Raw genomic sequence first — 14,553 nt, 5'->3', positions numbered from 1 at the left:
TTAGTTTGGTTAAGAAAACAAGGTTTGACTGACACATGGTCTCAAGGACATTTCTGTCGTTACGATAGTCCAACGATTCAGCACGTAAGTCTACGTAGTAAAATGGTTAATTAATATGTCTATTTCATATCCTTGGATTTCAGTATAATATTTCCGTCATTTCTCTCATATTAGAAAGACCTTATTATACAAAACATATAAGAAAAGTATAACTTACTCCAACATAAAATGTCATGCATTTCATTCTTAATTAGTGCAGGAGAAGTTATTAAATACAGATGTACAACACCTTAAATATGTGCAGATCTGTATTTTAATCAATACCTCAAAACCCGGTAGACAAATCATTGCTGCAAATTATTAGTGTTTCTTATGGAGGCTGATCGTGACTTATTTGAACATTGATTTGTTTGTTTTGGGATTAACGTCGTTTTTAAAATATTTCAGTTTTGGAACGGCGGTCAGTTAAACTCATCAGTGTCCCAGCACAAATCTGTTCTCCGCAAGTAACTGTCAAATTTCCCACATGAATCAAAGGTGGAGGACGAATGATTTCAGACACAATATCTTTTATTAAATCGTCATGGAAAACATACAACGGGCGAGTAATTTGAACAATGAATATGGGAATCTGTCTTCTTGTATTTTAAATTAAATTCTAGGGTTGTATGACGGAATTAAAAAACAAAACAACGAATATTACAATTTTCAATTTTTAATAATGTTTTCCGCAGCACGATATAAAAGATAATGAATTTCCTAAAGAAGAATTATTCTACAATAACATATTGTGGAGCTCAAAAGAATAGTTAAATTATGTTCACCAGCGATAGGTGTTTCGAAATTGTTTCATCTTTAATATTTCAGTTTTTATCTAATAATATCAAACAGTAGGTCACAGAATTATCAACGGTGCAACATTTTTGAGGCAGGATCAAAATTAGGTTTTATTTTCTGTGTTCCTTTCATCAGAAATATTCTAAAAAAATATATAGCTTAATTATCACCTTTTATTCATATCGTATTTTGATAAGTAACACCTGGTTGTTGTAAAACAAGGCAAGCAAAGTTCAAAAGTTTGTAAGTTTAATTATCAGATATTGTAGTGCCGTTGCAAACTAAATCGACCAATATTACTACAAGCTTGACCAATTAACACAAAACCTACACTACAAATTAGTAACTATGTTTATTTTTCACTGAGAAACCAATTAAGATAACGTTATTCCATGTACAGGCGCCTATAGCCAGGTACCAATTTTCTACCGCAGATTCCTAATTTTTATTATAGACTGAATCTTTTGCGTTTCGTTGCCAACGTTTGTGTGTTTACCTATCAAAGTTACATGATATCAAAGATAATTCAGATGTCTTCATTTACATCTTTCACCACTGGTGCGCTATAAATGAATAACACATATACTTATTAAAAGTTCATTAACATTTAACCAGGAAGCTTTGAGCAAATTAACTTCAATGAATTTATTGGGTCTCTTCAGGGAACATTAAAGGTATTTGACAATAATTAGCATAATAAGCTGAATGCATTTTTCTCAATGTTTCTATTTATTCTGTTTGCTTTTATGAAGATTACCGACAAACACTCAACGAAATAATCGCATTCAGAATATTTATATGAAAGTCTATTTCGTTGAGTATATTGACATTTTAGTTCCTTTCATCAAACTGATAAAACGAAAATGATGTTTGGTTTAATAAAGTGAGCGAACAGTTCACGTCAGTTATCACTTGGAACGCTATTACCTACGACAATGTTTTGTTGTGTTTTACATCACACTGACACCGGTGGATGACTACATGGCGACTTTTCAGCTTTTCATGGTAGAGGAAAACCCAAAGTGTCCCTATGTACGAGAATAATTTCAGGCACGAGCGGGCACATGGGTAGAACCGCCGACCTTCCGCAGGACAGATGGATGTTTTTCTCACATGAAAGAATTCTACACTCCACGCACCATTCCAAACCCACAGCGATGATGGGTATTAAGTCGAAACCATATTAACCACTCGGTCACAAACGCTTTGAGTAAGATAAGAACACATTATAAGTGTGAACATATGATTCCAGCCCGTTTGTCAAGACGTTTTTGTAATAAAAAAAAATAAAAGTTACACAACCAAAAATATTAACAAAACGAATATTTGGTGGTCCCTATGATAACAGTTTATACATTTTAGACTTTTCAATGTTTACGCCTAGTAATATAGCTTGACTGTTTTATAAAAGACTGTTGCCTTTCGAGAAAAATACTGGCAATTTTTTCTTTACAATATTCCCTAAACTGAGAATTACAAAATGAGTATATAAATGGATTCACAGCACTCGACAATAAGTATGACCTTAAAAATAAGTGATAAAATGCCAGTCCGGATTTCGACATCTTAGGAACAAAATTACTGTCTGATTGTCTGATAATAACAAGGATATAGAAAGGTAAGAAACTTATTACATAAGCAATCGTGATGAGAAACAACATTAAAGTCGATCTCCCGATTCTAACAGTTAAACAGTTGACACATGAGGCTTTTCCTGATGAATTTAGTGTTGATGAACCTCGCACAAGTAAGTATCTAACTCGCCTACTTTTACTCTTTTCTTTGAGCATTTGAGTTTTACGTTCAAGGGATTGCTTCTTTGGCGCCGATACCTCATTAACCTTTAAATCGTTTATAAAATGTTCAACTGTGTCTCTTGAAACATCGGACACATTTAAATCTGAACCATGTTGCCCATTTTCTTGTTTATACGGTATATCCAAAAGACCACAACTAGTTCCAACGTCCTTACAAGGCGATGGCAATCCTAACTGATATGGTTTCAATTCATCCTCATTGTCTTCATTTGATATTATAGATTCATCTTTGACAACTACAATAACTTTATCATGGTTTCCACAGGATTTTTCATTGGCATTGTTTGCATCACTGTTTGAAGATTCCAGCTTCTCCCCGTTTGGCTTTTCTGATTTCGTAGTTGATTTGTCATCTACTATTTTTTGTACATGTGTGCAATTCTGTAGCTTGAACTTTCTATGTTTATATATTTGTAGACCTACGAGGTAATACAAAATAGTTAATATCACAAATGTTATCATAGTAGTTGATACCATAAACGTAAAATATACTATAGGATATGGTGAGGTGTCATAACTATTCTGTAGAAGGCATGCTGATCCAGTTGCATTCCCAAGATAAACTGTTCGCGTTCCGTAAAAAATCAAAGATGGCCACGTGGTAGCCAAAGACCACAAAATAGCAGCAACTGAAATATACATTGATTGTGTTTCACTGAAGGCTCGCTGATAAGGTCTGCATATACGTTTGAATCTGTCAGCCGCGATGCCAACTAGAATAACAGCCGAAGAGCAATTCATCACGTATGTTGAATATCGAGAAAGCTTACATAAGACAGGTTTATCAAGCTTCAAAGAATTCCACATGATATAGATTTCCATTGGCAAATTTGTGGAGCAGTTCAATGTATCCAGAGCTGCAAGAAACAAAATAAATATCCTTGAAGTACTCCTCCGCCATTTGACTAAATATATGTAGAAGACAATGATATTGCCAGGGAGTCCAAGTAAAATCATTATGTTTGTGTACACAATTGATGGCAGCATCGTGATAAAAATTTCTTTGTTGTACTTCTCAAGAGAAACATTGTTTTGCATTTTGCTTTCGTTTTGAAAAGACTTGCCAAGAGTTAATTCAACCTCGTCAATTTCAGTGTTTCCAGAATCCATGACTAAATTCCTTCCAACCAAAACAACGTTGTATCTATTGCGTAAATTTCACAGCCTTCATAAAGCGACCTATGAAAATAAAAACAATTATTTCATAATTTTTGAAATATATGCACGCCTTTTATTTTCTTCTATAATTGTCAAAACAAGATTTGGTGTGGAATAATCAATTTACACTGTGGTAGTATGTTTTGAAAATATCTGTTTTGAAAGAATGTTGCTTACTTCATCTCCTCCTTCAAACCTTCCGGAAATACAAGTGTATCCTTTACGTATCCTATATGTACACGAGTATCGTCTCAATAGATATCGGCAGTGTAATCAAATTTAAAATGCTACTTTTGTAGGAAGCATTTTTGTGTCATTAGAACATTAAAAATATTCAAAATTGTGTGCGTTGATCATAATTGGAAACACTATTAAGATGACTTATATACGTACTTCAAACTATTATTTAATTACATATACATCTAGTATAATCTTCGAAACACATGTTTATCTTTGAAAATCGTTTAGAATTTTCATCTCCGAAAGTTCTCTAATGAAGTTATATGGTGCTCAAGGTGGTTATGAGTTGGTACAGTAATTCCGATATAATTATTTATTTATAAACAATATTCCTCTCCAGTAAAGTAACGATGGATGTTTTTCAGTCATTCTTTTATCTTTTATATCTTGCCTGCTTGCATTCTTTAAGTACCGCCTACCGTCAGTGTTTACAAACTCTTTGTATCAACATTTAAGCGCCAACAAACGCATTAATATCCGAGCTCTTAGACATCATCCCACGAAAAGAGATTTATTATTATTATTTGGTCTTTAGATGTTCATCAAATGCACCATCTTCATCGATAGTCTCAAAGAAAAACATGCAATGTAATTACAAAGAATTCGCTTTTACGTATGCAATTATAATGTTTACCTGAACATGCTGAGTAATTCCTACTAACAGCAGATTTTAACAAGCATTAAAACTGTTACAGCATTTCATTATATTTACTGCAGTGCCTGACCAATTAACAGTCATTTTGCTTCATGTTCTTTTGTTTTAAGCTATAAAATGCATTTTTAAATTTCTCCTTTGATTAATTAAATATTGATATGTTGATATTTAGCACAGATTGGCAATACCTCGCCACTAATTTATCAATTTGAATGAAAACACATGCCTTGAATAATGAATTATGGTACAATATATTCTGTAAAGGCAATCTCGTATCACTACTTCATATATCAATATTTCACTTAATCTATTTACACATATTTCCAATATTCAATTGTTCATTTGCAAAATTGCTTTGAAAATTTATATGAATGCTGCTTTCAAGATCGGTATTAACGATTTATCAACTTCACTGTTTTGTTTGATATATCCTTCCATTGAAAATTGATAAAAATGTTTACGCATAAACTAGTCATTCGAAGTCAGTATCTTACTTCATCTCTCATACCAGAGATTCTCCTACAGCGTCCAGATACTTAACAAAACGTTCTGTTTTCTGATATTGCGAAAATTCCAGGCGGTGTATGCTTAATGTTTACGACAACTAAACATACAATTTCAATAACAGTAACATTTACTTTTTTATCGCAGAAATAATCAATTTAGATTGCTACAATATTAGATTAACCTGTTATTGTGTTTTGTATGCTGCACTTGAAATATGTCTGAGTGGATGCATACATAAACGACTCATGATGCAATTAACTGACGTAGTCTCTTACTGTATTACTAAAAAGTATACTTGATGAACCTAAAAAGAATAACAACATTAATCATTAGTGTGAGAATAACATATAAAAAAATCATGCTTCTATTTATAATTTTTGATGTAACAGAGCAGACATCATTTCGTATTTCGTATCATATTCCAGAAATTATTAAACATATATATTTGAAAGGTCCTTTAAATCTAGAAGCAGATAAAATAAAACTGATCAATACAAGTATGACATCGCTTTCAAATAAAGTCATTATGCACACCATTGTACATGTACCAAGTCCCACACAATGACAGAAATATAGCTTAATTTTGTTACTATTATTTTCAAGTTTATTTATTTTTAAGCAAAAATATTGGAATCGTGTTAAAGGTCGAGTTGATTAAATAACCCTAATTTAGAGAATAATCACCCAAATATAGAAATACTTTTAATTGCCAAAGTTTATGATTTATAACCCTTAAATAGCAAGAACAGACACATAATCAAGAATAGTTCTAGATATGTTAGTCTTTAGAAAGAGAAAAGACCTACTCCGGAAAACGTGTTTGTGGAGAGAGACGTGGATTCCGCGGCCTCGTTCTCGTTCCATTCATCTTCATCTTCGTTCAATTTAATTGATGGATTAACATTTGAAATACGGATGTTGAAAGACGAAATCATGAAAGTAATGATGATGAATTAGCCATATAATTCGTCTTCATCATGCACCGTCAGCTCTTGACTAAAAGCGTTTCGGAGTGGCACCTGTGGGCACCGCAAATATTGACTAAGTTAACTCAATTTTGGTTATACGAGGCAGTGTATGACATTGAAATGAGATTGATGTCACAGTAGAATTGATGGTCAGTCTGACTGCGGCACTAATGAAGTCTTTTGATTGAAATCGCATTTTATATCACTTTTTTGTATAGCCGAAACAACAGTAACGTAAGTGGAGATCAATTTGCTGAAAGTCGACCTACGATTATTAGAGCCAAATCTGCGATTTGGAATACATTAAAGTCAAAACTGGAAACCATTATTATGAGAACGCAAAATTATAATATTATTATCATGCATTTATCATCGTAAATATTTCTTGATTTCGTATCTTTATCATCGTTATTTCAAATTTTCACTATCGTAATTTCAACTTTCACAAGCGTAGTCTCGGTTTTCTACTTTCATCGTTGTGGTTCCGTTTGTTTGTTGTTTTTTTTTATCATAAGGAGAAAATTTTAAACAACGTGATTATCTGGACGGAATAATATGTCTGTTGAGTCATATTGAATTTTATTGAACAATTGTTACAGACAAGCCATCGTTCTTGGGTCAATCTTAAAGGTGCCATGAATAGAATCTGATTGCCAAACAAAGTAACAATTTCTCACAATCATTTGCTGATACTGGATCACATGGAATCTTGGTTTATATATATAAATACTTTTCTTGACGTTCTGTTGAAATCTATGTTGAGGGGATTTCTTCTTTAGTGCCGAAAATTTATCGAAACATTAAAAGAATGCTCACTAGTCTCTTCTGTAACATCGGCTACATTCAAATCAGAAGCATGTTGCGAGGTTTCTTCTCGATATGATATGACGGTAATCCTATCTGATAAGATTGCCATTAGTCATTATTGTCTTTATTTTGAATCTTTGACAACATTATTATCGTTTACATTTGGCTTAGCGTTGCAATTGTTTACATCATTGTTTGAAGAGTTCAGCTTTAGACCGCCGTTTGACTTTTCTGGTCTTACAGAAACTTTTATTGATCTGTCGTCAACAATTTTCTGCACATGTATGCAATTGTTAAGCTTAAACTTCCTCTGTTTATAAATTTGTATTCCTATGAGGTAATATAGAATTATTAATACCACAGATAGTATCAGTGGATTTTCAAAGAGACAGGCATATCCTGTTACATTTTCAATATTTACCGTTCTCGTTCAGTTTAGAATCAAGAATGTCCACGTGGTAGAAATATATTATAGAAATAAATTTAGACTGGGATTCACTAAGGGCTTGCTGATAAAGTCTGCATATACGTTTTAATTTGTCAGCAGCGATACCAAAACGAATACGAGCAGAACGTACTGTATAAATGGAAAAGTTCGCGACGTGGACATGTTCGCGAATTTTGTGAATGCAATAAGTTCGCGAAAATACAAGTCAGCTTAAATTTCCGCGTTACCAAGACATGTCATTATAGTCAAATAAAGATAAACAATCTTTAAGCTCGCAAAACGTCTGGAATTGGCAATTAGAGAACGTTTTGATCCGTGAATATTTCCACTGATACAGTACATTGTATGTTAATATCGCGAAAGCTTGCATAACACCGGCTGATAAAGCTTCAGTGAATTTCGTATGTAGATTTCTATTAGAAGTGTAGTCTGTGTTCAGACCCTGTGTTTTGTTCACAGGAGATAACTCCTGGGGCTAGTCAAATTTTGTGCCAGTTGTCTTCTCAAAACACACGAGCCAAGACTGTTGAAGTTAGAATATATAGCAGAATTATTCTTTCTGAAAAAAAGAGATGACATTGTCGATAGCCAGACTATTGGAAGTGTTGTGGAACAATTAATTGTACCGAGAACTAAATAAATATCCTCGAGGTACTCCTACGCCAGTTGCGTAGATCTATACAGATGTAGAAGACAATGATATTTCCCGGCAGACCAAGACTCATCTTGACGCCTGTGTACAAAACTTTATTGCTGGCAGCTTTGTGATAAATATTTCGTTGCTATGCTTCGCAAGAAGAGCATTGTTTTGCGTTTCATTTTCATTTCGTGAAAACTTGCCAAGAACCACACTTTCCTCACCAAGTTCGATGTTATCTGAATTCATTGCTAAATATCTCCTTTTCACACCTGAAACACTACTGATACTGCTCGAGCGTTAATGATCTGCTGTGATTATTAGTCCCTTTTAATGTATTTTCTTTATTTAATTTTGTATGGTAAGGAAATAATTTTTGAATATCCGAGTTTTATTCAAATAATTATATAAAATACAATTTTCAAATACTTTCTCATTAAATAAACATTTTTAAAAGGACCTTTCTGTATTGAATATTCAGTACACGGTCAACTATCTTCCAGCTTTGGTAAATAATCCTCCGATAGATAGAAATATCAGAAATGCCGCTAGTCCTAACTGCGAGTAGTCTTTATTGTTCCCTTATGTGTGAAAAAGAACTAATCTAGAATTATTTCTCGACTAAAATGGGAAACACGATATAACAGGATTTGTCACTACAATTTGATACTTCCGCCGGGAGAAATTAAGCACAAATTGCCGTTTTTGATAAATTGTAAAAGAAAACTACTTCATGCAGAGAAACTTTCGAATGACTGCCGATCTACGTAAGATCCTATTGCTAGAGGCTTGATATCTATGAACATTTTCGGTAATTTGAAGCGTAGCCCTCGATTAGATATTCAGCGTAGTCGGTAGCAGAGCGATAAAAGTTTATCCTTCCATTCGATAGAGTGTAAAGGATATTTTTCAATCTATATCAGACAATATTTATCAAGGAAGTTTCTACTTAACTTGATAATACAGGAAACACATTCAACTGGTTATAAGTTTATGCTGTATAAGTCGTTCTCATAAAAAATTGCACTGTTCACTCTCTGATTTTTGACCTGCCGCTTTCTTTAAATGTGATGTGTGTTTATTTATTCTGTCTAAAATTAGTCCTGTAAGATAAGTATATATATCCACAGTTAAATGTAAAATCTAATTAATTAAAATTTAACTTCCGTATTCGTTTAAATTTTCTAGATTTCGAAAATCAGTATAATTATATTTAAAAAAAAATGAGGGATCGGTACTTCAAAGTACATGAATAAAGAATACCTTCTTTTGAAAATCGTTTAATCTTCAGTCTTCGATTTCTCTATGAAGGTGGCTTGTTTTTATATTTTGAGATCCTCTGAGATCATTTTACCATGATAATAGAATTCCACCGGTGCTAGGGGCCATGAGAGGTGTTGCATATTCCATTACGGTAACCTTTCACGAACAGACGTAAACCGAGTCAGACGGCTTGGTTGCGTTTTATGCTTCCAAAGGACCTTTTCACAGATTTTATTTCGACGCAACGCAGTTCCGAGTTTAAATGATTGTTCTGTATGATTTATAACTCTACGGTTAAAAATTATTCCCATGCTGTTGAATATAATTGACAATTCTCACAGTCTTTGCATGTTTTATCACACCCTCTTGCATTGTTGGAAAAGCCTACAAGCACATTAGTACTCGAGTCCGTATATGCTTGACTCTGCGAACACAGCTTTTAAAAATATTTGCCTTAAGACGTAAGTTAAATACACTATCAACAAAATAGTTTCGAAGAGCAAAATACAATACAATAGTTGTTTGTGAATTCTTTTATTCCTGCAATTATGTGATGATGTAGATTTAACCGAACGTCGTTTGGAAAGATTGACACTAGACATTCAAGACCTGTATCAACAACACTGTTTTAAATATTTCATTCATTCTTTACAATGTTACATTGGATACTCGTTATTCAAGGAATGAATTCTGCACAGAGATTCCATTGTCGTTGTTTGTTACTAAGCAACACGTTCTGCTTTCTGCTATTGCAACAATTCCAGGCGCTTTATACTGTAGGGTCAATAAAAGACTTACGCCTATTTAAACAATAATGATAATTTACAATTAACTTAGAGGACCCGTAATGTTAGTCAGTTCGTTACATGAGCCGCGCCATGAGGAAACCAACATAGTGCCTTTGCGACCAGCATGGATCCAGACCATGCGCATCCGCGCAGTCTGGTCAGGATCCATGCTATTCGCTTTCAAAGCCTATCGCAATTAGAAAAACCGTTAGCGAACAGCACGGATCCTGACCAGACTGCGCGAATGCGAAGGCTGGTCTTAATCCATGCTGGTTGCAAAGGCACTATGTTGGCTTTCTCATGGCGCGTCTCAGTCATTTCTTCCGTATGCTATTTCGGCATTTCAGCTACAATTCCATTCGGAGGATGCCGAATTGCATAACGAGAATACGTAATTATACGATAATTACCGAGAGTCATTACGGATCCACTACATATATATGAGCCGCACCATGAGAAAACCAACATAGTGGCTTTGCGACCAGCATGGATCCAGACCAGCCTGCGCATCCGCGCAGTCTGGTCAGGATCCATGCTGTTCGCTAACAGTTTCTCTAATTGCTGTAGGCTCTGAAAAGCGAACAGCATGGATCCTGACCAGATTGCGCTGATGCACAGGCTGGTCTGGATCCATGCTGGTGCAAATCCACTACGTTGGTTTTCACATGGCGCGGCTCATATTACAGTTTCCATTGAGCAATATTTGATACAGTTATTATTATAAAACATATGGAACAGTCAATTTAGAATTTAACGAATACTTCTCCTGTTCTTGATCTGGAGTATGTAAATAGAAATCTATTTATTATAATAAGTGTATACATATATGAAGAATCATAGTTGTATTATTACAGCTGCGTTGACTTATCAATATATCCCAGAGTTATTCTGAAATGATTACTCACCGGCGTCATTTTCTAAGAGTGATAACTTCAAACCGAGAAAAAGTGAAGGTAAATTTCCAGTACATTGATGTTTCTTAAAATTATTATTCATCATTTCGTAGAAATATAATGTATGGTAACATTACACTGTGGCTAGGCATATATATCAATTTTAGATTACCTAAATAAACAAACATTACAATTTACGTCCTTATGTGGCGGGTCAACTTTTCAATATATTTCAAAAGATGTTTGTCCATATTCCACTACGAAAAGTCAACGGTGTTAAATTATTGATTTTAAAACTTTTCTGCGCCAGAACTATATGTTTTGCACTGCCGTTACATTCTTAAAGTATAGTATTAAATAGGTTTCGATAATACGACTCAACATTTTGGAATATCCGAAGCGTCTTAAATTATCAGTCAATTTATATGCTGCATACTATGCGAGACAGTGTCTTAAAGGCAGGCGCTTTACATTGCTCGTTCTAAGCAAAATTGCTCAATGATCCTAAATATTTTTTGGACATTTGAACATCTGAAAAGTTGAAACTTTGTCCGAGTACTGTCACAAACAAAAACAAAATCAATTTGATAAATCGAAGCTGCTGTGAACCTATGAAACAATGCAATTTCAAATAAAATCATGACGGTAGATGGATTGTAAAATATACTATTCTTTTGTGCAAAAGGACAATGCAATTAAACTCGGTTTTGGATATTTTAGTATACAGAAATATATCTTTTGTTATACATTAAATTTTACACTTTGGCTTGTCCTGACAAAAGTGTAAAGTTAAAAATTCGTTTATTTAACATGTTTAAAGTAATAAAAAACAGATATTTTATGACTGGCCTAAATGCCAGATCAATATCCAGTAAATTTTTACAAAAAGAGCCATTATGTTGTATCACTGTTTGTAGAAATAGTCCATACTTAACATTTTCGTTTATCTTTTTGTGAAATTATCACTCTTAGAAAATGGCAGTGATGTGCAATTTATTTTGAATAATCCCGAGGTAAAGTTTTCATACAAACATTTGTATTCTTTAACGGATATTTCTATAATGATAAAGTAAAAGACCTGTCCCATTTGTAGACGATTAAGCTAGAGTGCAGAATAAATGTCATGTTTTATCATTCAGTATACAACTAAATGAATCACACACTGTTCAGTTACTTCGAGACAGAGCTAAGCAGGAAATAATTCAATCATTGTATTTAAATATATAATAATGAATAATGCAGAGGGAACTCAAACGCATCGATTAGCATACGTTTGCTCATGACGTTCAGTCAAACTGAGTCTGCTATTATTTTGCTTGGTTGCGTTCTATTCTTCCAAAGGATCTTTTTATAGGTCACAACAGCAATCTTGCGGCTGAAAAAAGTATCCGCGTACTTAAATTCAGTGTTGTTATATTTTCTGGTCCTTTGGCTTCATGGAGTCCATTCAATGTCTATGAAATAGAATTCCACTTAAGCCGGTGCTAGGGGGGCATGAGAGGTGTTGCACATTTTAGTACCTCTCATGAACAGACTCATTCAATTCGAGTCTGCTATTATTTTACTTGGTTGCGTTCTATTCTTCCAAAGGATCTTTTTATAGGTCACAACAGCAATCTTGCGGCTGAAAAAAGTATCCGCGTACTTAAATTCAGTGTTGTTATATTTTCTGGTCCTTTGGCTTCATGGAGTCCATTCAATGTCTATGAAATAGAATTCCGCTTAAGCCGTGCTAGGGGGGCATGAGAGGTGTTGCACATTTTAGTACCTCTCATGAACAGACTCATTCAATTCGAGTCTGCTATTATTTTGCTTGGTTGCACTCCATGCTTCCAAAGGATCTTTTTATAGATTCTTATTAAGTTGGCAGTAACAGTCTTTGTATTGTTTGCTTTCTGTTCACTTGCACAGCTTATATTTGTACATATTCATTTCAATAATACTTTTACGCTACAATTCTGCTTAATAGATTGTTTGTTAACACCTGAAATATTAACTTAGTTTAATTCATTAGATTGATACATTTGCTAATTGAATATACCGTTTATAAATGTGTATCATTTCATGCTTCATGTAGTTTACAGGAAAGTATGAAATGCGCGGTTTACTTGATTATTTGGCGATTTGTGTTAGTTGATATAAAGTACAATAATAATAATTATTGCTTTACGGTTTGATTGATTGACATGACTGTGTTATTCAACTTTTGTGTACGCAACCGGTAGTTCCTAAATAGCGGTTTTTTGCCTACAAAGTATTGCGTATAAGTAATGGTCATTGAAGAAAAGTAAAAATTGCAAGGACCAAACACCTATGTTTATTCAGCTCTGAAGCAATATTTTCCTAAATAATGTATTACTCCCACCTATTAAATATGGACATTCCAAACACCAGATTTGCTTCGCTATCCAGAGAAACGTGAACTAATAATATTTGTAACTAACCGCTTTGACAGGGTAGCGCAAAGTTAGTTTCATCAGTTTGACAGTCACTACTGCATGCACATGCCATTAAAAGGGTCATGAAATTGGCCTTAATTTTTTCAAACGTTTTTAACAGAGTTCTAACAGGTCACCATTAAAATTCACCCATTAGTTCTTACTATTTAATGGGATTTTCATGACCACAGTTTTAATGCCAGACATTAAAAAGCCATGAAATATGTATATTGAAACCCTGGTAAAATATACCTTGTTAAAATGACTTTGATGGCCATGAATAGCTGCTTAAAATAAACCATTAAAATAAGTTAACAGGCTCCTTAAAACTACATGAAAAATTTTAATTGGCATGAAATTAATGTGCCATAATAAATACCCCTTAATTCCCCATTAATTAGTAAGAACTAATGGGGCCATTAATTCTTTTAATACTCTCTTAATGCCCGTTAATTATTAAAAAATTGATGAATGGTCTCATTAAATATGCCAGATTCAATTTTAATGGGTTCGTAATATTTTAATAGTATATCAAATTAAGGGCCATGAAAATTTGCCATAAGAATTAGACATCTTAAGATAATCAACTTCACATTTATTTTTGCCGTATTGATTTAAACTACATATTACTACACGTGTAATAGTATCTATACATATGTACTGTTTTGTAAAATGCTAGAAGAATATTTGTTTCTTCTTTTTTCTCTCATTATTTTGTAATGTAAACACATGTAACAGCCTCGTACATATTGTCATATTGTATCCTTATTCTGTCATATGTTCATATGAAATGAGAAAATAAATGGATTTTGTATTGTATTGTTTTGTACAGAGAAAGGTTTACAGGTACCGGTGTAATAGATCAAGTGACCATGTGGGTAGTTTTAACTATTCAACATTATAATATTGACCAACATTCTGACCAAGTTTTTACTGGTACAGACATTAGACATCAGGTGTATTCAAAAAGCAACTGTTGATGACAATGTCAGCGCACAATGGGCAATCACAACTTAGCTCTACTTCAGTACTTTGTGCTCAGGTGCATGCACTTAAACAGCTAAGAGCAAATGTTTGAGGGATTGCATCACAAGTTC

General features: G+C 33.6%; 1 protein-coding gene across 1 annotated transcript; it reads right to left on the bottom strand.

Moving 5' to 3' along the window:
- Positions 1-174: 174 nt before the first annotated feature.
- Positions 175-5,356, bottom strand: LOC123537973 (muscarinic acetylcholine receptor M4-like). The gene is made up of 2 exons (XM_045321933.2): positions 3,990-5,356; positions 175-3,833 (listed from the first exon to the last, which is right to left on the bottom strand). Exon 2 carries the CDS (start codon positions 3,762-3,764, stop codon positions 2,205-2,207), a length of 1,560 nt encoding a protein of 519 aa, XP_045177868.2. The 5' UTR covers positions 3,765-3,833; positions 3,990-5,356; the 3' UTR covers positions 175-2,204.
- Between the last annotated feature and the right edge of the window lie 9,197 nt (positions 5,357-14,553).

Source organism: Mercenaria mercenaria, chromosome 1 (assembly GCF_021730395.1).
Source record: "Mercenaria mercenaria strain notata chromosome 1, MADL_Memer_1, whole genome shotgun sequence".
Taxonomy (NCBI): domain Eukaryota; kingdom Metazoa; phylum Mollusca; class Bivalvia; order Venerida; family Veneridae; genus Mercenaria; species Mercenaria mercenaria.
The sequence above is the reverse complement of the archived record's forward strand: the minus strand, read 5'-3'. Positions and strand labels throughout refer to the sequence as shown.

What these genes read in the sequence shown, in the direction of transcription:
- LOC123537973 (XM_045321933.2), bottom strand. Translation starts at nt 3,764, where the DNA reads ATGGATTCTGGAAACACTGAAATTGACGAGGTTGAATTAACTCTTGGC.